This window comes from Phyllostomus discolor, chromosome 12 (assembly GCF_004126475.2).
Source record: "Phyllostomus discolor isolate MPI-MPIP mPhyDis1 chromosome 12, mPhyDis1.pri.v3, whole genome shotgun sequence".
Classification (NCBI taxonomy): Eukaryota; Metazoa; Chordata; class Mammalia; order Chiroptera; family Phyllostomidae; genus Phyllostomus; species Phyllostomus discolor.
Genome location: NC_040914.2, coordinates 21,156,044 through 21,178,742, shown reverse-complemented (window position 1 = coordinate 21,178,742; position 22,699 = coordinate 21,156,044). Strand labels below are relative to the sequence as shown.

General features: G+C 56.2%; 1 protein-coding gene across 1 annotated transcript; it reads right to left on the bottom strand.

The window, feature by feature from the left end:
* Nucleotides 1-270: 270 nt before the first annotated feature.
* On the bottom strand, nt 271-22,460 carry MYBPC2 (myosin binding protein C2). The gene is made up of 28 exons (XM_036012606.1): nt 22,274-22,460; nt 21,065-21,214; nt 20,463-20,549; nt 20,142-20,290; nt 19,648-19,765; nt 18,915-18,963; nt 18,717-18,776; nt 17,805-17,998; nt 17,169-17,301; nt 16,099-16,223; nt 15,903-16,008; nt 14,568-14,740; nt 12,462-12,627; nt 11,336-11,442; nt 10,994-11,023; nt 10,641-10,780; nt 9,499-9,658; nt 9,308-9,412; nt 8,679-8,867; nt 8,064-8,198; nt 6,116-6,283; nt 5,311-5,399; nt 5,018-5,213; nt 4,607-4,746; nt 3,431-3,590; nt 3,119-3,255; nt 1,618-1,804; nt 271-393 (listed from the first exon to the last, which is right to left on the bottom strand). The coding sequence occupies exons 1-28, from the start codon at nt 22,416-22,418 to the stop codon at nt 383-385; spliced, it is 3,609 nt and encodes a 1,202-aa protein (XP_035868499.1). The 5' UTR covers nt 22,419-22,460; the 3' UTR covers nt 271-382.
* Nucleotides 22,461-22,699: the final 239 nt, after the last annotated feature.

Genomic DNA, 22,699 nt, shown 5'->3' with positions numbered 1-22,699 from the left:
CAGCTGCTGGCCTGCCTCACCCCCACTCCTGATAGCTAGTCTACCAGGCCTCCCTCCAGGCAGCCTGGGGTGCACGGACGCGGTGGTGTTGCCATGGCAACGCAGTGGCCTCGCTAAAGTAGCTGTTCCAAGATGGCGGCCTCCACGTGGCCTGTTGCCTTCCGGTGGTGGCCACTCCAGCCTGGTTGTCCCCACTACCCACCCCCAGGTGCTTAGCCCCTACAGGAGGAGGCAGGCAGAGCTAAGACTCAACAAGGACAGACATGTGCGTTTCCAGACAAGACTCTTATTTTCTCAGTGATAGCTCCTCAAAGGGAAACACTGTTCAGGGAGGTTGAAGCAGGACTCAGTGGCCAATGATCTGGGTGGGTCGGAGAGCATGTCACTGGGGCGCTGTAGGCGAAATGAGACAAGGGTGACTCAGGGGGCTGCGGGCACCTGGCTGCCGCAGCGCCAGTGCCCCTGCCAGGCCCTTTTGCCTGCTGGATTCCATTGGCCAGCAGGGGGCGCAAGTTTCCCCTTCACCGCCCTGCTTGCCACCCCATCGTGCCCCGTGATTGATTGCTGTAGCTTTGAACCCCAAACTGGGACATTTTGATCAGGGATTTCTGAGCAGCTGCTGGTGACACGGGCTGTCACTGGAATCCTCGAGTGGGGATATTTCGGAGCTGACTCAAGAGTTGATAGAGGGGACAGAACTTGAGAAACTGGGTCAGCCTGGAGGAATGACACAGAAGGCGTGGAGGTCTCTGAGCCCTTGTTAAGGATCTAAGGCCACTTCTGTCTGCTGGGCTGTCATCAGGGCCAGGGGAAATCACAGTCGGGGAGGGACTCTGGAAGCCACCTCTACAGGACTTGGTTAGCAGCCACCCCACAGAACCTTGACTGGAGGACGCAAGGCCAAGGAGGGGGAGGTGAGGAAGTGTTTTCCTGGTAGGCAGAGGCCTGGAGGAAGCTGATCAGTTTGTCCAACTGCCGGGAGCTTGGTGCAGCTGGAACAGTGTGGAGGAAGATGAGGGTCCATGAGGCCAGAGAGGGGCAGGGAGAGGGGATGCTGCAGGACGCAGGACACTGACACCGGGCTGAGGGGCTCCAGGGCTGCTGGGAAGCCCATGCAGGGCACGTCAGCCCTGGAGAGAAGAGTCTTCTAGGGCCCTGTGTGGGCTGGATAGGAGAGAGGGAGGGAGGGAGGCAGGGAGGCTGGCCAGATGGGACTTCAGAAGGAAGAGGATGAATTTCAGTGCCAGGGGATGGGGTGGAGTGCAGCAGGGAGGGACAGAGCGTGGGGGACAGGCTGTGCAGGGGGGAGGCAGGTTTCTGGGCTCCCGCAGCCCCAGGTCCTCTGCCACTACCGTTTGTTTCCACACTGTGTCCACGCGCCTCCCCACTGGAGACCTCAACAGTCATTTGCCAAGCTCTCCTCACGCCCTCCTGTGTCCTTCAACAACTTTAGAAATCTTCAGATGACTACCCAAGCCTGGACAGGTGCTCCCTCCACCATGGCCCCTCCGACACCCTGTGCAGCCCTCGCTGCAGCCTATTGTTACCCTGAGTCCTCCCCGCAGGCCCGACGCTGGTTAGCTCTGTACAGCGCATGCGTGCGTGGCCGCCGCTCACCTCGGACCTCCAGCTTGCACTCCGCCAGTGCCTCCCCCAGCTCGTTGACAGCCCGGCAGGTGTACGTCCCGGTATCGAAGGGGGTCGGGCGGCGGATGTTCAGCGTCAGGATCCCCTGGAAATTGGTCATCAGGAACTTGGGATCTTCTCGGATTTCCATCTTGTTCTTCATCCAGACCACCTTGGGCTGTTGAGGGGAGCAGGAGAGGAGGCCCACTGAGAGAGGGTCCCCTGGGTGACGGCACGATGGGCCTTGGGAGGAGAATCTGGATTCTCATTCTGCCTGGGCCACCTCCTCGTTTTGGCAGGATGACCTTGGCCTCATCCTTTTTCCGACCCTCGGTCTCCTCTTCTGTAAGAGGAAGAGCTCACTCCCCATGCGTCCCGCAGGGCCCAGCACGGCTCGGCCCTTTGCTGCGTAGCCTCGCTTGCCTCTGCCCCAGCCACACTGGCCTCCTGGCTGAGCCTCCAACAGGCCAGACAGGCCCCCACTTCAGGGCCTTGGCTCTGGCTGCTCCCGCTTCCAAGACTGCTCTTCCTACCCTTTTCACCAGTGAGCATCTGCCTGTCTCAGGTCTCAGCTCACTCGTCACTCCCCTGCCTCAAGGCTGTTTCACACTCATGGCTGCCATACTTCTCCGGCACACTTATCACCCTTTACAATTTTGTAGCCACTCATGTGATATTGAATTGATGCTGTCTCCCCCAGCATATGGGAACGTCTTATCCAATTCACCAGCACATACAAAGCCTTTGAAAATATGTACTGAAAGAAGGAACAAGTCCTGGCTAGGTGGCTCAGGTGGTGGGAGTATCGTCCCATACACCAAGAAGGTTGCAGGTTTGATTCCCGGCCAGGGTACACACCTAGGTTGCAGGTTTAAGCCTACATGTGAGAGGTAACCAATTGATGTTTCTCTCTCCCTCTTTCTCTCTCTCTCCCCCCCCCCACCCCTCTCCCCTTACTCTCTCTAAAATCTATATACAAATCCTCAGGTAAGGATTAAAAAGTAAAAAACTGAGTGAATGAATGACATAAATAAGCAAATGCAGTGAATGAATGAACCAGGCAAGTGGATCGGGAGGTGAATAAATGAGTGGAGTTAGTGAAGGAAGCAGACAGGTGAAGATGGAGGAGGAGAACTTGTAAACCCACGGTGCGCCTACAGGGCCAAAGCTAAAAACTTAGAAGTCCGGCCAGAACGTGGCGAGCTTTGTGTATAAAGGCCCAGGTAGTTGGCAGTTCAGGCTCTGTGGCCCTGTGGTCTCTGTGGCCATGGATAACACACAAGTGTGTAAGGCCACATTCCAATAAAACTTTATTTAGAGAAACTGGTGGCAGGTGAATATGACCAGCCAGTTAAAATGGAGCAAATTTCATGAACTGAGAAGAGGTGAGTCAGAAAGGAAAAGGGGGTGTGATGGAAAGGGGTGGGGGCTCCATGATGCTGAATGTCCCCTCCAGGGTCACACGCACGCACGCAGGCACACACGCACACACCTGCGGGAAGCCTCTGACCGCACAGTTGAGAGCAGCAGCATAACCAGCCACGACCACCCGGTCCGGCAGCGGCGTCAGGAACTTGGGAGGCGTGCGGAAGTCGTGTTCCTTGTAATCAAGAGGTTTGTAGGTGATACCTGGGGGAGGGGAGGTGAACCTGTGAGGAGACTGATCCTGATTGTCCCCCAAACACCTCTCCTCTGTCACCAGGTGCCATTAACTTTGAGTCCAGGGGTGGGGGGTGCAGAGGACTTCCAGTCAAACCCCAGCTGAAGGGCAGGGACTGGACCTCGCAGAGGGGTGTGGCCATACCCGCCTTGGGGATCCGAGCTGTGTTCTTGGAGACGCCGGGGGAGTCGCTGAGCCCACAGATGTTCTCGCTGAAAACTCGGAAGTAGTACTCGTTGCCCATGATGAGGTCGGGCACGGTGCAGTGGGTTTGACGGTTGTGTTCATAGACGTTGAACCACTCCTAGCGTGAAGGCCGGGCGGGGCAGGGAAAGTCAGGGACACAGACACAGGAAGGGCCAGGGTCAGGCAAGCACAGCCAAGTGTGGGCGGGGCTAAGAAAACCCACCCTTCGCAGCAGCCCTGTTCGCAGTGGCTGGGAAATGGGAATCACCCACATGCCCAACACTGGATAAGTGGAGAAGCAAAATGTGGCAGCATCCAGGCTGCGGAATATTACTTAGCTATGAAAAGGGATGGAACACTGACCACTGCTACAATGTACCACTGACACCTAGGAAACACGAGACTGCGTGAAAGAAGCCAGACACAAAGAGCCACCCACTGTGTGATTTCATCATAGGAAGGGGCCAGCATGGGCCAATCCGTAGAGACAGGAAGCAGATTGGAGGGTACCAGAGGCTGGATGGGAGAGGATGGAGGGGTGACCACTCAATGGACAGTGTTTCCTTTTCAGTGATGAAAATGTCTTAGGACTCCCTGGCTGGTGTGGCTCAATGTATTGAGCACTGGCCTGCAAACCATAGGGTCAACAGTTAGATTCCCAGTCAGGGCACATGCCTGGGTTGTGAGCCAGGTCCCCAGTAGGGGGCACGTGAGAAGCAACCACACATTGATGATTCTCTCCTTCTCTTTCTCCCTCCCTTCCCATCTCTCTAAAAAGAAAATAAATAAGATCTTTTATTTAAAAAAGAAAAAAATGTCTTGGGACTGGACAGAGGTGGTGGTTGCACAACACTGCGAATGTACTAGATGCCACCTTAAAGGTCATGCTTGGTTTTGTTAGGGGAATTTCAGGGAAACACACACACACAAAAGAAAACCCATCATGCACCGGGGCTCAGCCAAAAGCCTGCACTCCCATCCGGGGCCCATTCTCCCAGACTCTCAGCGCCTCCGTTTCCCCAGCTGGGAAAGGACAGCAGCAGCGCCTGCTCTGAGAAGCACCAGCCTTCACACCGCCCCAACCCACAACCCCCATGGCTCGCCCCACCGGCCCCGGACCCTCTGGTCTCTCACCATGGTTTTCTTGTCGGCTTTCTGGATGAAATACCCCGTGATCTCACTGTTCCCATCGTCTTTGGGGGGCTGCCACTCCACCAGCGCATTGCTGCCCCACACCTCCTTCACGGTCACGTCCAACGGCGGCCCTGCCTTTTCTGGAAAGAGCGGGAGGGGTTGCTGCACACCAGCCCGAGAGTCCCTACATGTCCCCCACCTTCCCCCCTCTCCAGGACTCGGATATGTCTTCCACCTTCCTCCCCCTTCCCATAGCCTCGCCTTTTCTTTCGTGCCATTGCACCCGAGCCCTCCCCCATGTCAATCTCTCCACTCCCCACTCCTGGGGCATCCTCATCTCGCCTCCCCTCCCACCCCCGCTCCTCCACAGCCATCTCCTCCGTCTCCCCCAGCCCCTTCTCAGCCACGCACCCACGACCTGGATGCGGATGGTGGCCGTGTCCTTCATGTTCTCAATCTGCACGTTCAGCTCGTACTCGCCCGAGTCGGAGCGGGCTGCCTGGCGCACGAAGAACACGGTGTCGATGTCGCTGGTGCGCACGTTGACGCGGGAGGAGTCCACCGGCGCCCCGCCCTTCGTCCACACCACCTGGGGCCGCGGCTTGCCCTGCGCAGGGCAGCAAGCAGCAGAAGTCAGCTGGGCGCTCTCAGGTGCGGGCTGACCCCTGACCCCCGACCCCCGACCCTGACTCCCTCCCACGCACCTGGAAAGGGATAAGGAGGTTGATGGGCTCCCCCACTTTGCGGATGTAAGTCTGGCGGAGATGGCGGGGGAGTCGGATCTTGGGTTGCTCTGAGGACACAGATACAAAGAGAGCTCAGTGCTGGGCTGGGGGACACTTGAGACCATGGCAATGAGGTTGCTGGGGGAGACCCTACAGGAAACCGATCAGCATGGCAATGGCAAATGTAGCCCAGCACTGATCTGGGAAACGGATCAAATGTGAGGCCGCACACAGGAGCCAGGTGTGCGGATCAGCTTTCCCGTGGGAAATCAGGCCTGCATTGTGCCTAGGCTACTGTGAGACTTGCTTTTGCTAAAACTCCCTCACGCTGAGCTAAGACGGCAGATGTTTAGTGTATATCTCTGAAACAATTTCCTAAGTCTGCGCTAAGCTGTCCCAAGGGCGGAATGTAACCAGATCAGTCATTTTTATCGTTTCCTTGCATTTACAACTTTTTTTGTCATTTGTAAGAAGTAATCACTTAAAGTAAGCCTAAGGACGATGAACGAGAACCTTCTTTGATGTAATGTGATTGGAAGGCAATAAAAGCCTGTCCAGGCAGGGGTCGGGGCACTCTCCCCTTGAGAGAGTGGCCATGCCATCACTTTTCCTCCAAAGGACTTCTGCAGTCTGTTTAAATCTGTTTATGGCATCCACCACACACAGACTCTGGCGGGCAGGAGCCTGCACCAAGACCCCAATGATGGCAGGGAAAGGGCTGGCCAGACGACTACACCCTGGTCTTTGGGAGAATGGGGCCAGGGGTCAGGGGTCATTCGCTCACCGACAATCTCCCTGATGGTGACTGGCTGAGCAAGAGTGGCTGGCTGGCTGCGCCCTGCAATGTTGACCCCAACGACCCGGAAGATGATTCTTGCTCCTGTGGGCAGATTCTTGACGGTGAAGCCACAGCGGTCAATGGGGTCCGTGTTCGCTGGGATCCAGTCCTCGGCTACGAGAGAGGAGCCGTGCCGGGGACCTTTCTTCCACACCTTCCCTTGGGCCCCTCCTGCTCTTCCTCCCCATGCCTTGAACTAGCAGCCGCTGATGTCTATTCAGCACTTGTGACCAGGGTGGACAGCTGGGACACTGGTAGCTCCTTATTTCCACCTCCACTCTACATTATACCCATTGCAGAGACGAGGAAACCGAGGCTCAGAGAAGGCAAGGAACTGCCTCTGTGATAGGACCCCTCCCATTTGGGCTCATCGTCAGGCCTGGGTGGACTGGCATGGGTCAGACCAACAAGAACCAGGGCGAAGTCTAACATGAGGAGGGTCTGAAATTTGGGGGTGGCGATGATACAGATCGGGGAGGGGTCACCAGGGCGGAAGTAGAGTGAAGAGCACTGGGAAGAGAAGGGGAAGACACGACTAGAGCCCCACCATCCATCGTGTACACACATTACCAAACACAGTTGTTGTGGTACCCCGTTAAGGCGGGAACTGTCCACCATCTTTAGATGAAGAAACTGAGGCACAGAAACCTGCCCGAGGTCACACCACTAGAAAGTGCAGGGGCAGGACTGGAACTTACATCTGTCTGATGGTGAGACCTGGGGTATGGAGTCAAGATGATTTTGTCCGGTGATGGAAGAAGACTTGGGGTGGTGAACACAATACAATATACAAATGATGTGTTATAGAATTATACAGTTGAGCCTATAAAATTTCAACATTTTTAAATGTATTGATCGATTTCAGGGAGAGAGAGAGGCAGACAGAAAGAATCATCAGTTTGCTGTTCCATTTATTGATGCACTCATTGGTTGGTTCTTGTATGTGCCCTGACCGGGGATCAAACCCACAACCTTGGCATATCAGGACAATGCTTAACCAACTGAGCTACCTGGCTAGGGCTAAACCTATAAAATTGTACTAACCAATGTCACTCCAATACAAAGTGAACAATAACAAAAAAGATGATCTTGTCTCTCCTCCCAGTGAGATGACCATGTTGGTGATGTTCTCACAGTTGCAGCAATGCATGTTCGTTCAGTGGAGGATGGAGAGTTGGATGTACGGAGTGGGAGTGGGTAGAGGCACAGGTGAGTGGATGGATGGGTGAGTGGATGGATGGATGCATAGACAATAGATGGATGGATGGCTGACAGGTAAACAAATGGGTGGAAAGAAGGAAGGAAGGGAAGGATAGAAAGATGGCCATGAAGAGAGATTTATGTATAAAAATGTTACAGGAGAGATGGCTAGCTGGATGATCCAAAGAATTTTTGGACACATAGAGAGATGGTTTGGATGGATGACTAGGTGGGAAAGTAGAAGAAAAGAAGGAAGGAGAGAGGGACAGAAGGAAGGGAGGGAGAGAGAAATAAAAGGGAAAAAAGGGAAGGGAAAAAGGAGGGAAAGATGGATGGATGATGAATAAATGAATAGAAGAGATGAAGAAGGAATATAACTAGTAGATAAATGTTTGGATGGAAAGACAGACAGATGGATAAAAAGGCACAGCTGTTTGGGGGATGGGTGTGGGGGAAGAGAAAAGGGAGGAAGGGGGAGGACGGAAAGAAGGAGGGACAGAGGGCAAGCTGGGCAGTGTGGGCCTCACTGGGCCCATCCCTGTCCCAGGGATTTGGGTAAATACAGTCCCGCCAGGGCAGCTGGCTGCCTCCCAGATAGGCCCCTACATTGTCCTACTTTGGGTCCCCGGGACCAGACACCCACTTGGGTCTGTGTGAGCCACTGCCCCCCGCCTGGCCTGATGGGGCCACTCACAGTCCTCCAGGCAGTACTCCACCATGTACCCATCGATGCCGCCGGCCCCGATCCGGTCTGGGGGCCTCCACTTGAGGGTGGTGGTAGTATCTGTCACATCCTCCACTGTCAGGTGCCGGGGTTCACTCGTGGGTGCTGTGAGGACCCAGGGAAAGGGGAGATGGGAGTACATGAGGATTCAGAGGTCAGCAGGGAAGGTCAGGGGTCAGAGTTGGAGTCACTGGTCAGAGAGGGATCATTATGGTGAGCCAGAGGTCATTGAGCAAGGACATGTCATCAAGGGTCATTAAAATAAGACAGCAAGGGGCAGGGAGGTCTCCGAGGACAGAGATAGGTGTTAGTCTGCTAGGCAAGAGGTCAGTGAGATACACAGGCCACGGCATGGAGTGTAAAGCCATAGTGGCCAGCCGCGGGTGTACTGGGTCGGGGAGAGGTTGGTGGGTGGGTGAGGCTGAGGGGTCCATGTGCTGGGCTGCTGGATGAGAGGTGACAGAAGTCAGCAGTTTCCGTGGGGTCAAAGGCCAGGGTGCAGGGTCAGAGAGCAATGATGGAATGACAGACAGGGCACGGGTCAGAGGCAGAGAGGGGTGCAGCACAGGGGCAGAGGGGCGTCACCAATGGGCATGAAGGGCTTGGTGTTGAGGCTGGGCTGGGACACCCCGATGGCGTTGACGGCGAACACCCGCATCTCGTAGAGGACACCCTCGATCATCTTGGTGGACTCGTAGGTCGTCTCGGTGAAGACCTCGAAGTTCAGCTTCATCCAGCGGTGAGAGCCCTTCTTCTTCCGCTCCAGGAGGTACCCTGGACCCCCCGACAAGCAGAGAGGAGTGGGCGGTCATGAAGAGGCCTTGGGGGGTCGCAGGTCAGTAGGGGTCAGTGAGGGTCACGTTAAAAGGCCACACCACCCAGAGAAGCCTGAGGCCATGAATCCTGGGTTGACCTCAAGGTCACCAGCAGTCAGAGGTCACTGGTCATGGGGTCAGTGATCAAGCAGGATCATAAGTCATGAATCAGGGAGTCAAGGGTCATAGAAAATCCCAGGCCATTGACCCAAGTGAGGATTCCTACATCATTAGAGAGTAAAGAATAACGCAAAGACCAAAGGGGTTGTGAAATGTCAAAGCTGGAAACCAGGTGTCAGGGCGCACGTTGGAGGAGGCAAAGGACTCTCGGAGGTCAAAGAGAAATCAGAGGGGACGGGAGGTCGGAGGTCAGGGGAACTCTGGTACGCAGGCACTCACCGGTGACTGGCTGCCCCCCATCATACTTGGGGGGCTCCCACACGAGGGTAGCCCAATCCTCTCCAACCGAGGTGACACGCACAGCCTCCGGGGGGTCTGGGACATCTGGGTGGGAGGCAGGGGAGTCAGGGGCCCCTCACGGCCCAGAGGAACCACCCCCAAGCTCAGCGCCTTCGGCTCCCGCTGCTCACCCACAACCCGCACGTAGATGGAGGCCACGTCCTCGCCAGCAGGGTTGGTGACCTTGATGGTGTAGCGGCCCTCGTCTGCCCGCTCGGCGCTCTCGATCACGAAGCTGCTGAGGTCCACGCGCTCCTCGACGCGGGTCCTGCCCTCTTTGGCCGAGAACACCTGGACACAGCCACCAAATGGCCGTGCACTGCCTCCGCCCCTCCCCAGCGCTCAATGCCCCCACCCCCATGCCTGCCCACGGCCACACCATGCTCAAGGCCAAGGACCTGCACAAGAGGACCTGCTGGACCTGCATGGCCTCACCAACCCCCACAGCCCTCCTCGCCCTCCAAACACCACCCTGGCTCGTCCCACACAGCACCTGCACCCCGCTCTCTATCTCCTTTTCCTGTTACTCATCCTTTAGGACCTGCCCAAAAGTCACCTCTTCCAGGAAGCCCTCCTGGATGCTCTCAATGGGCAATGGTGGCCCCATCCTCTGAATTCCCACAGCTTCTGGTACCTCCCTCTGTCTCACACCAATCACCCTGGACGTGACCATCTGGGCCCCTGTCTGCCTCCCTCCCAGAAGGCCTATGACCTCAGTGCCTATGCACGGAGCCCAGCACAGAGGTGGGCTCAGGGGGTGTCTGCCGAGTGAGGGAATGAATGAGCACTGAGTCTGTCGCTTTTACAGAAGAGGAAACTGCAGCCCAGAGAGAAGAAAAACTGAACTGTCCCAGGGCCTGGAACATGCAAGGTCAAAATATTTGTTGGATGGATGGATGGATGGATGGATGGATGGACGGATGCACAGATGGATGGATAACTGGGTTGGCTGATGAATAACAGATGGACAAATTGATTAAATCCTGGATAAGTGGATGGATGCATGAATTAATCAGTTGACTGATGAATGGGAAGATGGAGGGATGAGTGGAGGATGCATGGACAGACAGATGGACACAGCACCCACCATGTGCTGGGGCAGTGCCATGGGGTGGACAAACGTAATCTCCAATCTTCCAAACAACCCCCTGAGGAAGGAATCATAATTCTCATTTTACATTGAAACTGCAGCTCAGAGAGGGAAAGCAACTTGCCTCAAGTTGCCCAGCAGAGCTGGGAGAGACAGACAGCGCCCAGGGGAAGCCCGCCCTACCTCATCCCCCTTCAGCCAGGTGGCCACAGGAGGGGGCTCCCCTGAGATGGCCACGTCCAGCCTCAGCTTGTTCCCAGCCACGACCACAATCGAGTTGTCTGAGGTCTTCCCTGAGCAGTCCAGGTGGATCTTTGGTGGCTCTAGTGGCAGAGACGGGATTGTGGGGAACTTGGAAGTAGACAGTGGGACTGTCCCAACCCCTCCTCCGCAGGATCTCCTGAGAAGCCAGGTTCCAACAGCCATGAAAACCCAAGAGCCCCTCTCCCCTCAGACCCAGGGGTCCAGGCCCCCAGCCCCTCCCTCTTAGACCCAGGAGTCTGGGCCTCAGTTACAAAAGCAGCCCCAGTCCTTACCTTGCTTGGGGACGTACTCCACCTTGATTTCTGGGGAACACAGAAGACTGGACAGTTAGGTCTAAAGTCAGCGGGCCCCGTACCCCACCTTCACACCCAAGACAGAGAGGAGGGTCTGGTGTCACCCTGGCACCTGGGATGCTGAGGTGGGTTCAGAGCTGTGACTGTCCCACACGCCCCCACATGGTCACGCTGTAGCACACACAGCGGTCTCCCCCATTTTCTATCTGACTGTCCCTGTGATTGGCAGACGCCTGCTGTTCCCCACCCAGCCCCCGCTCCAGGGTGCAGTCCGAGAAACTTAACCCCAAAGGGGGCCCTGGGGGAAAGGGAGCTCCTCACCCAGGAAGTTGAGCTTGGCCGAGAGAGACAGGGCGTAGCCATCGGGCACGAACGTGTAGTCCCCCTCGTCCTCGGGCCGGACGTCATTGATCACCAGCTTGTGGATCCTAAGGGGTGGGGGGCACAGGGCACATGTCAGGCCAGATCACCCTGGGGACCACCACAGAAAAACATCCTCCTCCTCCTCAATGCACTTTACAGGCTCACGCCCACCCTTTTCATCCTGGCCTTTGGAATGCTGTATTTAAACCTCAGCTTGGCCCCTTACTAGCTGTGTGACCTTGGGCAAGTTACTTAACCTCTCGGTGCCTCACTTTTCATCTATAAAATACAGGTAATGATAACAATGCACCCCAGGGTTGTAAAGCACTTAAAAAACTCCCTGAGCCCTGGCTGGTGTGGCTCAGGAGATTGAGCGCTGGCCTGCAAACCAAGGGGTCATTGGTTCAATTCCCAGTCAGGGCACGTGCCTGGGTTGCGGGCTGGGTCTCCAGTAGGTGGCATGTGAGAGGCAACTGACTGACGGATGTATCTCTTGCACACCAGTGACTGGGAATCAAACCAGCAACCTTTTGGTGTGTGGGACGATGCCCAAACCACTGAGCTATATGTACCAGCCAGTCCCCAGGCCCATGTTTCCTTAGGTAGACACCCCTCCATCCACAGTAGTAGACTGTTTGCAAATATGGCCACAAGTTTTCCCCTTTTTCTATCCATTGCTCTTCACAGGAGACCCTGAAGCCTTTACTTCCTTTGCCCAAGAGAATATGGTGGGACATATTCCCAGCCCAGTTCCCTTACTCTCCTTCAGAACCTGCTTCTGCCACATGATGATGCCAGGACTAGCCCTGCTAGGAGATGAGGCATCACAGGGACCAGCAAAGAGGCAGCCCATCCCCCCGCTGAGGTCCTGAAGAGCACAGGAAGCTGAGCAGAGCTAACACCCAGCTGACCACAGAGATGTGACACAGGCCATCCAAGATCAGCCATCCTCCTGCCGGCCCACAGATCGACCCAATACATCCTTCTTCTTTGAAACCACTAAGTCCAGGGATGGTCATTATGCAGCTAGAGCTAGCTGATACACACACCCCACCCCCTAGCCACCGCACAGTCTGCTTCGAACCTGCCCACGTGGGAAATGGTGATCCTCTTGCCGGGCCGCACCTCGACCCCATTCTTGTACCACTTGCCCGTCACCTTCTCATCAGACACCTCACATTTGAACACAGCCTGATCTGAGGCCTTCACTGTCAGGTCCGCGATGTCCTGCAGGACCTCCAGCTGTTTCTCTGGATGAGGAAAGAAAGAGATGGGGACATTGCAACTCTGGTCAGTCCACAAATATTTGCAAGCACCCACTATGTGGCAAGGACTGTTCCAGGTACTGAGGAAACAGCCATGAACAACACAGAAACCACTGCTCTCGTGAAGCTCAGGTTCTAGCTGGGAGACAGGCAGTGAGCGGGGAAGCACGTAAACATACAACAAGGGGCAGTGACACAGCCTGAGTCCATGGGAGGATGCAGGAATCCCCCAGGTAGAGGGAACAGCATGTGCAAAGGCCCTGTGGAGCAAAGCAGGCTTATTGGCATGGAAACAGCAAGCAGGCCAGTGCAGACAGACTAGAGAGCCGCAGCAGGAGCAGGGTGGGGCAGACAGTGCCACAGCCTGGGGTGTGTGGGTCCTGGAGAAGACTTCCTGTTGAATCTCAGCGAGGCAGAGCCTCGCAGGGTGGTGGGAGGACAGCTGGGATCTGACTAACATTTTTTAATTATTTTTTTATTTTTTAAATAAAACAATGCTACCCTGACTGGTGTTGGTCAGTGGGGTGGGCATTGTCCTGCAAACAAAAAGGTCACTGGTTCAATTCCCAGTCAGGGCACAGGCTTGGGTTGCAGGCCAGATCCCCAGTAGGGGGCGTGCAAGAGGCAACCACGCATTGATGTTTCTCTCTCTCTCTTTCTCCTTCCTTTCCCCCCTCCCTAAAAATGAATACAATCTTTTTTTAAAAAGATTTTATTTATTTATTTTTTAGAGAGAGAAGGGAGGGAGAAAGAGAGAGAGAGGTTGCTGGGGGCCATGGCCTGCAACCCAGGCATGTGCCCTGACTGGGAATCAAACCTGCGATGCTTTGGTTCGCAGCCCGAGCTCAATCCACTGAGCTATGCCAGCCAGGGCTGAATACAATCTTTTAAAAAATAAATAAAACAATGCATTTACATGGTTAAAAAATAAAATAATATATGGCTACATATGCATATGATATAATTTATTTAGCTTATAAATGACTTGATTTTTTTGCATATTTAAAGAGTTATAGCCCTGGCTGGTGTGGCTCAGTGGATTGAGCACCTGCCTGGGAACGAAAGACAGGCCAGTTGGATTTCCAGCCAGAGCACATGCCTGAGTTGAGGGCCAGGTCCCCAGTAGGGGGCGCGTGAGAGGCAACCACACATCGATTTTTCTCTCCCTCTCTTTCTCCCTCCGTTCCCCTCTCTAAAAATAAATAAATAAATAAATTTTTTTTTTAAAAAAGGATTTTAGACTCACAGAAGTTTGCGAAAATAATGCAGAGAGTCCCGCGGACCCTGCACTCAGCTTCCCCTGACGGTGACGACTTAGAGAACCAGGAAGTGCACTTGGGAACAATACCGTCACCTAGACTACAGGATGTGTTCAGTGTTCACCATCGGACTTACATTTTTTTAACTACTTGCCCAAGCATATGTTTATGGATTTTCTTAGAGCGAGAGAAAGGGAGAAAGAGAGAGAAACAGACATCAATCAGTTGCTTCCCACATACACCTAGACCAGGGATTGAGCCCGGAACCTAGGCATGTGCCCCGACCGGGCACCCCCCGACCTTTTTGTTGAATGCGGCGACGCTCCAACCAATGGAGCCACCTGGCCAGGGCTGACATGCCTTTTACACGGACCACTTTGGCTGGCGTGTGTGTGTGTGTGTGTGTGTGTGTGTGTGTGTGTGTGTGTGTAGATGTGGGCCCGGCGAGGAATCTGAGCGACTAGTGAGAAGCGGCGGCCCGCGCAGGCGCAGACGGAGACCGGGGCGGAGCCAGGATCTCCCCTGAGGACATGCTGGTGGATTGCATGCAGGGTGTGAGGCAAAGAGAGGCGTCAGGGACAATTCCGAAATCTGGGGCCTGAGCAACTTGGAGCCTCGAAGAGAGGCTTGTGCCCAGTGGCCCCTGCCCTACAGGAGGCTCCATACCTTCCACGATGAGATCGGCCTCGCACTGGCCACCGTTGGTCATGACCTGGAAGCGACCCGCATCCTCCAAGGTCACTTCGGTGAAGATGAGCAAGTGACGCTTCCCGTCTTTCTTGAAGCGGTACCGCGCCTTGTAGGAATCTTCCTTCGTCATCTCCACACCATCTTTTATCCTGGGCGGAGGGGGTGTAGAGGGGGAGGTGAGGGGCCTGCACAGCCCTGGGTCTGGAGGTCAGAGGGCGAGTCAGGGGCAAGAGAGACCGTCCTCAGTGGGGCTCAGGAGTCCAAAGGGAGGTCACAGGAGGGGGAAGAGATTAAGCTTGACAGAGGCATCTGGAATGAATGGGTCACAGGTGGGAGTCCCAGGGAGAAAAAGAGGAGGAGGTCACAAACCACCAGGAGATGCCTCACGGTCCCGGTTGAAGGTCCGGGGACACAAAAAGAGGTCATGGGGACATAACAGAACACAGGAGATGTCCCAGGGTCACAGAAAAATGTCAAATATTGTGACCTCTGGAAATGGTGCTCCCCCTGCCTGGGACACTCCTTCCTTCCTACTTCACTTCTACCTCCTCATCACTCCAACCTCAGCTCAATTGTCACCTCTTCCAGGAAGCCTTCCCGGACTTCCCGAGTTCCTTTTTCCTACTAAAAAGTGATTACTGAATCCATTACAGCTCCTCTGAAGCCCTCATCAAAACGGAACTTTTACACTTACTCATGTGATGACTAATACCTGTCTCCGCCGCTCACACCCACACACTCCAGAAACTTAACCAGGTTATAAGCTCCACGAAGGCAGGTACATGCCGACTTATTTTCTTCCCATTACATCTTTAACACATAGAAGAATGCCACCCCACAACAGATGCTCAATAAATATTTGTCAGATGGGTGAATTGATGTGGGGATACACAAATGGATCGGTAGATGGGTGGGTGGGTGGATGGATGGATGGTGGACGAATGGATATGTTAGACAGGTGGATGATGAATCAGTGAAGTGGATAGGTAGATGAACAGATGGATGAGTGGATGGGGGGATGGCGAGATGGACAGATGAACTGATAGACCAAAGGACTGGTGAGTGGTCAAATGGATGAATAAATGATTTAATAAACCTGAAATAGCAGGGATCAGGAAAAGGGAACGGGATTGGTAGACATTCTTCTGGAATTTCTAGAGGGTGGAGGTCAGCATTTAGGGAGAGAGGCTGAGGTCTCCTGGGGACAACTGGGTAAAGGTCCCCAGGCTCCAAGAGAGACCATGAAGGTTGGGGCTGACGCAGAGAAGCTGTGGGCATCTGGGTGGAAGTCAGGGGTGAAGGGTCACTTACCACTTGACCTGGGCACCTTCTTCTGACACCTCCACTACCATTTCCACCCTGTCACCCACAAACACCTGCTGGTCCTCAAGGGGTGTCACAATCAGGACAGGAGGATCTGTGGGCACAGCGGGAAGAGGAGGTCAAGTAGTTCCAGAACCCCATTCAGGACCCTGATCCTTGAGCTCAGCCCAAATCCCGGCCTCACCTTTGACAAAGAGCTCAGTGAAACACTTCTCATCAGCAACTGCAACTTCATACGCAGCATCATCCGCCATTGTGCACTTGTTGATAGTGAGAATTCGCTTCTTACCAACATTCTCAAACACGTACCTAGTGCAAAAATCTCACCTCAGTGTGGGGCATGGAGCAGCTGCTAGCCCTGGGGTAGATCTGTCCACCAGTTCTTGGGCAAGCCACTCCCGCCCTAGGACAAATTGTGCAGGAGGGCACAGACGGTCCAACTTATAGTGTTTAAATACCGACAGACAAAATGCTAACTTCACCCCCACCTAGCCTCTCCTTCCACTTAGCAGAGGCATACAACCGCCCCCCTAGAGAACTACACTTCCCAGACACCTTTGCAACTGGGAGGGCTGCGCAGTGAGCTTGGGCCAATGGACCACAGCTGGGTGTGATGTGCGTGATTGCTAGGTCATCTCCAACTCTGAGGACTTGCTCTGGACTTCTCTCCTTCTCCCTTTCCCGTCCGCCAGACCCAGATGTGCCTATGACCCAGCTTCCACCATGCAGACGGTGCCGCCAAAAATAAGGACACCGGGTCTCAGAAAAGTCTCTGAGAGAAGAGGTGGCCCCCCTGCCTCCACCAACTAGACATACACCTCTCTAACTTAATGTACTCTAGAATGGCACAGCACTGTTACAGCAACTCAACTGCACCTTAACTAGTATAACTGTGTTTCTTAGCCGAAATGCTCATGTGAGAAAACACAGCCAAGGAAAAAATAATAAAGAAAAGAACCCATTGGGCCCTAGCTGGTGTGGCTCAGTGGATTGAGTGCCAGCCTGTGAACCAAAGGGGTGCCGGCTGGATTCCCACTCTGGGCACATGCCTGGGTTGCAGGCCAAGTTCCCAGCAGGGGGCGTGTGAGAGGTAACTACACATTGATGTTTCTCTCTCCTTCCCTTCCACTCTCTCTAAAAATTAAATAAATAAATAAATAAAATATTTTTTAAAAAAGCGTGACCAGCCTTTTTTCTAGGTGCTGTCTCTGGGCCCCAGGTCCCCCCTACCCAGGGACTGGCCCACACATTTACTTGCTACTTGGTTTGATCTCCTGGCCATTCTTGAACCACTTGAGGGGAAGATCCGGGTCACTGATCTCTACCACCAGCTTGATCTTGTTGCCTCTGTCCACTTGGTAGGCTGGATCCAGCTTCTTTGTGAAGGCTGGGGGTGGAGGGATGCAGGCAGATGGAGCTCAGAGGTTCTCCCTGCCCTAGTCATCCCCCAAGCTGCCAAGTCCCCTTCCCCAGACCCCGGGCTCTCCAAGGTCAAAGCCAAGAAGCCATCTATGGCCCTAGCTGGTGTGGCTCAGTGGACTGAGCACCGGCCTGTGAACCAAAGGGTTGCCAGTTCGATTCCCAGTCAGGGCACATGCCTGGCTTGCAGGCCAGGTCCCCAGTAGGGGGTATGTGAGAGGTAACCACACATGGATGTTTCTCTCCCTCTCTCTCTTTTTCCCTTCCCCTCTCTCTCTAAAAATAAATAAATAAAATCTTTTAAAAAAAGAAGAAGAAGAAGAAGAAGCTTCCTATGAACTTGGAGGCCCTTGAGAACAGGACTATATTACATGGGGGCCTCCAAAAGACAGGTCCAATGTCCACACATCAGACACCCCCGACGCTGGGGCTCCTACGTGCAGGGCCCATCTCCCTCAGACCCTCACTGACCTTCACTCTTCTTGACCTCGACCTTGGCCTTCTTGAGCCGCTTCAGCATGCCCCGGAGGTCAGTGATGCCATACTGGAAGGCGATCTTCTCGTACTCGCTCTTTTTCGCCCCTTTCAGGAGCTCCCAGATCTCAGGCGGGATGCCCAGGTCATCATCATCTTTCTTCTTCTTCTTCTCCTGCTCCACCACCTCCCTGAGGGTGGGGAGAGCACCCCCGTGCGGTCTCCCACTGCCTTCTCCACCCACTTGCCATGTGACTTGCCCGCGTCACTTTCTGTCCCGGGGCCTGTTACCCTCATGCTCTCCCTCCGGGACCATGGCCCCTGCCTCCCGGCCTCCCTCCAGTCTCCCCCTCTCTGGTGTGTCCCCCACATTGCCCCAGAGGTATGTTTCTGACCCCCCCCCACATCAGAAGTCATCTCTTCCCTGTTCAGAACCAGGTGGCTGAGTGCCCTGGTGGGCGGACAGAAGGACAGGTGAGAAGGTGGAGGGTGGATGGATGGATAGGTGGGTAGATGGATGGGCAAGTGGGCAGGTGGGTGGAGAGATGGATTAGTCGATGGAGAAACAGGTAGCTGATTGGATGAATGGATGAGATTGGTGGGTGGGTGGACCAATGGCTGGGCAGATGTTGGGCTGGGTGAACAAGCGGATGGGTAGGTGAACTGGAGCCTGAGTGGACAGGAAAGTGGGCATCAGAAGGAAGGGTTAAGGGCGGGGGTAGGGGAATTGGTGGGCAGACAGCTGGGTGGCCGGGTGGGCAGGCAGTGGGTGGGTAGAGGAGGTGGTGGAGGGGTGGGCAGGCAGCCTGTGATCGCAGTGGGAAGCAACGGGGCCAGTGGGGCCTCACCCGCCACCTTCTCCTCCTTGGGCCTCCAGCTCCCCTCTCTATGCCAGGGAGTTGGGCTCACCTCTTCCTCAACAGGCCGCTGAAGTCCAGCTCTCCCGCGTCTTCGGGCTTCCCTTCACCCCTGTGGCCATTGAGAGGGGGTGTGGCCTCTGCTGAGGTGCCCCCGGACTCACCCTGGGTCCCCACGTCCTGCCTTCCCCCATCCTCCCTTCTCCCTAGGTAGCCCCTCCCCATGTCCCCAGGGTCCAGGGCCACTCACGAACGCTTGAAGTCTTCCAGACTCTGCCCAGAGGAGTCCTGTCGGGGTACTGGGGAGAGACCATGGGGGACAGGAAGGCGAGCTGCAGGCAAGTCCTGACCCAGGACCAGGAGCCCCTCCGGCCCAGGCCGCCTCTCTTCCCACCTCTGGGGCCAGTACACCCTCTCAGTGCGGCCCAGACTCCCTCTGCTTCTGGACACACCCCCTGCCTGCCACGCACCGCCCTCGCTGTGCACCCTGAGCCCCTCATGCCTGGGCCAGTGCGCCCTTCTCCCCAGGCCCGGGCAAGCTCGTTCTCTGTGCCCTGCTGATTGAAGCCCCTCCCCCATCCTGGGCTATAGCCCCCTTCCAGTATCCGTACACCCTCAGGGCTCCATACATGTGCCCCCAAATCTGTGTACCCTCCCATGAATCCCATACACCTTCACCCTAAACCCACGGGCCCTTACTCTCTAACCCCGAGCTCCCTCCCTTCCCCGGTCCTTGCAGCTTCTTTCTGGAGCCTGTGTGTCGTGACCCCGGAACTGACATGGCTCATCTCCCGAGCCTTTGCAGATGCACCTGGAGAGCCTGAACCCTTCAGCCCCTCAGGCTCTCAGCATGTAGACTTCCTCCCCAACGTGGAGCACCCTGGCCCCCGAATATACACCCCACCTCACCCCCATATCTGTATGCTCTCCTCCTACATGAGCCCCAGACCCACAACCCGTGGCCCCCACCCCCACCAGCATACCCTCCACATCGATGTTGAAGCCACAGCTGTCGCAGGTGTCCTTGGCTTTGACCTCCAGGCGGTAGTCACCACGGTCCTCCTGCACCACCTTCGAAATGTGCAGCTCCAAGTTGTACACCTGGGGGCCGGGGCCAGGAGTGTGGGTGCAGGTGACCGCCTCCAGCGCCACCCCACACCCCCCGAGCTCTTCCACAGCTCTGCTTCCGAGTCCTCCCCCCACCCTGCAGCTGTCTCTCCCGTGCCGAGAGATAATCTTGACCCTGGGGGGCCAAGGCCCCTGACCCCCAACCCCCTGAGACTTTTCTGGGAGTGTACACACCGTGCCCGAGGGCAGCCCGCCTAACCTGTGTTCCCCCTTCTGCCCAGCACAACCTCCAGCCCCGCAGATCCTGTCCCATGGCTACACCTCAGACGTTCACAGGCCTTCTGGAAGGCGAGGCCTGCACCCCCGCCGGCCCTGCCCCCGCCACCCTAGAGCCCCACGGGGTCCTCACATTGTTGGCGGAGTCGTGCGTCTCCTTAAAGGAGAACCGGGCCCCGCTCTTGATGCCCAGCTCCATCCATTTCCCCTTGAACCACTTAATGGTTGGTTTGCCCGGGAGCTCCTTCCCATTCACCTTGGCCACAATCACCACGTCCTTTCCTGGGTGGGGAGAGAAGGAGGCAGCAGGGAGTGGGTGGGGGGATGAGAGGGAGTGGTCAGACAGGAACCAGGGGACTCTACAGAGGACGGTGAAGCTGAGAGCCCCCGGCCCCTTCTCCCTCAGACCCAGGGGTCCAGACCCCCACCCCTCCTTCCCCCAGGCCCCCCTCACCTTTCTCCACAGACACAGAGTCTGGCTTCTTCAGGAAAACACCAGTGGGCTCTTCAGTGACTGGGGACTGCTCCTCAGAGGGAACTTCTGCTGGGAGACAGGATTAGGGTCTAGGGCAGCTGGGAGGGGCAATAGGCTACTTTGGGGACCGGACTTAGAGCCAGGGAGGGACCCTCTGCTCTGAAGCCAAAGGCCATGGCGTGAAGTGGTTTTTCCTGACCTGGGAATGACCTCGTGTCACCTGGGAAGCTGTGCAACCTTGGCCAGGTGCCCCCCACCCCTTCAGGCCCCCGCTTTCCCACCTGTGAACGGGAGGGGGCTGGATGGATGGTGTCGCACTGGGCTGTGCGGGAGGACAGGGGTAAAGATGGGTGGAGCATCCCACACTGGCGGGGGTGATGCACCAGCCGGGTGTTGGGTGGGAGCTCGAAGGCCAGGCTGAGGGGCTGGGCTCCGTCCTGGGGGCCCTGGGGAGCCTCGGGAGGCTGGGGAGGGGCGGGTCAGCTCTGGGGCCATGTGGAGGACAGAGAGGGCACAGAGGGGCCAGGGGAGCCTGGGGGATGGGGTCCAGGTTCTGCTGAGCCCACTGGGCACTATCTCACCTTTGGGGGATTCTGGGGGAGCCTCCCCTGGGGGCGCTTCCTGGGGAGCAGCCTCCTGGGGAGCAGCCTCCTGGGGAGCAGCCTCCTGGGGAGCAGCTTCCTTGGGAGCTGGTTTGGCCGCATCTTTGCCTTTGGGGGCCTTCTTGGCGGCTGTGAGATAGGTGTTCAGAACGATGGCTCAGCCCCACCCCTCCCAGAGCCCAGGAGTCTCTCCCTCCTCCCTGGCACCAGGGAGTCCAGCCCATTTAGACAGATTACCGTAAATCTATCTTTAATCTATCTTTAATCCCGAGTCTGTGGGATCAGGTTTCTGCTTGCCCCAAGCAGGCTCTGCCCCATCCGTCCAGGCCACAGGGCCCTAACCTTTTGGGTCCTGGGGGTAAAATTAGATCTTCCCCAGGGCTGGAAACTGGACACCTCATGCTGACCACAACATCTCTGCCCTGCCCTGCCTGCTGGTTCCTGGCCCACTGGGGCCCCAGCTGCAATAAGGGACAGGACCCCCACCCCACAGCCCGGTTGACCTGGGCTGTCCAGTGGTCTGGACACCCCAGGAAGAGGGGCCCTCCCTAGGGACTTCTCTTGTCTGTTCATTCCCCCATCCTCATACAAGTGCCGCCAGTCCCCCAGGCCTCTTCAAAGGACGCCCCCCCCCCCCGCCCCCGTCTACACTAAAGTAAAGCTCTCTGCCCTTTTGGGAAGGTCCCCTCATTCCTACGTGGGAAGCCCTGATTCCCATAGAAAGGGTTCTCATCCTCACACAGAGCTCTCCTCACCAGACAGGAACCCTTAATCTCCACACACACAAGAACCCCATCCCCTCCAGAGAAAACCCCCAACTCTCAGACAAGTGGCTCGACTGAGACCCCATCGCCATGCACACTCCACAGTCTACACACACACACACACACACTGACACACACAGGACACCCATCCCCACCCAGAAGAAGGGCTCAAGGTCACAATCAGAGACTCCACCTGCACCCAGAGATGGGCCTCCTACCTCCCTACAGAGAAATCCCCTCACAGCACAGGGAAGGGGACCCTCGGCCCAACACAGATGTGGGACCGCCATTCCTCCCAAGGGCGGAACCCCTCCCCCACACAGACGAGGTGCCCCATTCCCCGACATCACGGGAAGAGGAACCCCTAGTCCCCGCTCGGAAAGGAGGACCCCTCTCCACTCAGACAGGGGGTGCTGAAAGCCACCTGGCTTTGCCTCAGGCATAACGGCAAACCTCCTCCGGCTCCGCTGACCGCAGCTGTGTCCCTCTGGGCCCTGGGGAGGACAGGTGGGCCTCCAAGGGGAACTCTTTAAAAAGTGCAGTGACTCCCAGGAGGCTCCGGGAGGCATCCGTGGCCTTCCCACCCTCCCCTGCCACCCCGCGGTCCGCCTGTTCTACCGGGCAAACGACGGACAGCCCAACAAGGAGAGATGGCTGACCGCCAGGTCCCTGGGGAGGAGGGGGATGTCTTCGGACACCTGGGTCCGAGGGAGGAGGGGCGGGGAGCCTGGACTCCTGGGTCCGAGGGCAGAGAGGACCTGGAGTGCGGATTCTTAGGTGCTGGGGGAAAGGAGAAGGATGAGGGCCTGAACTCCTGGGTGGGGGTGGGGAGAAGACAGGGTCTAGAAAA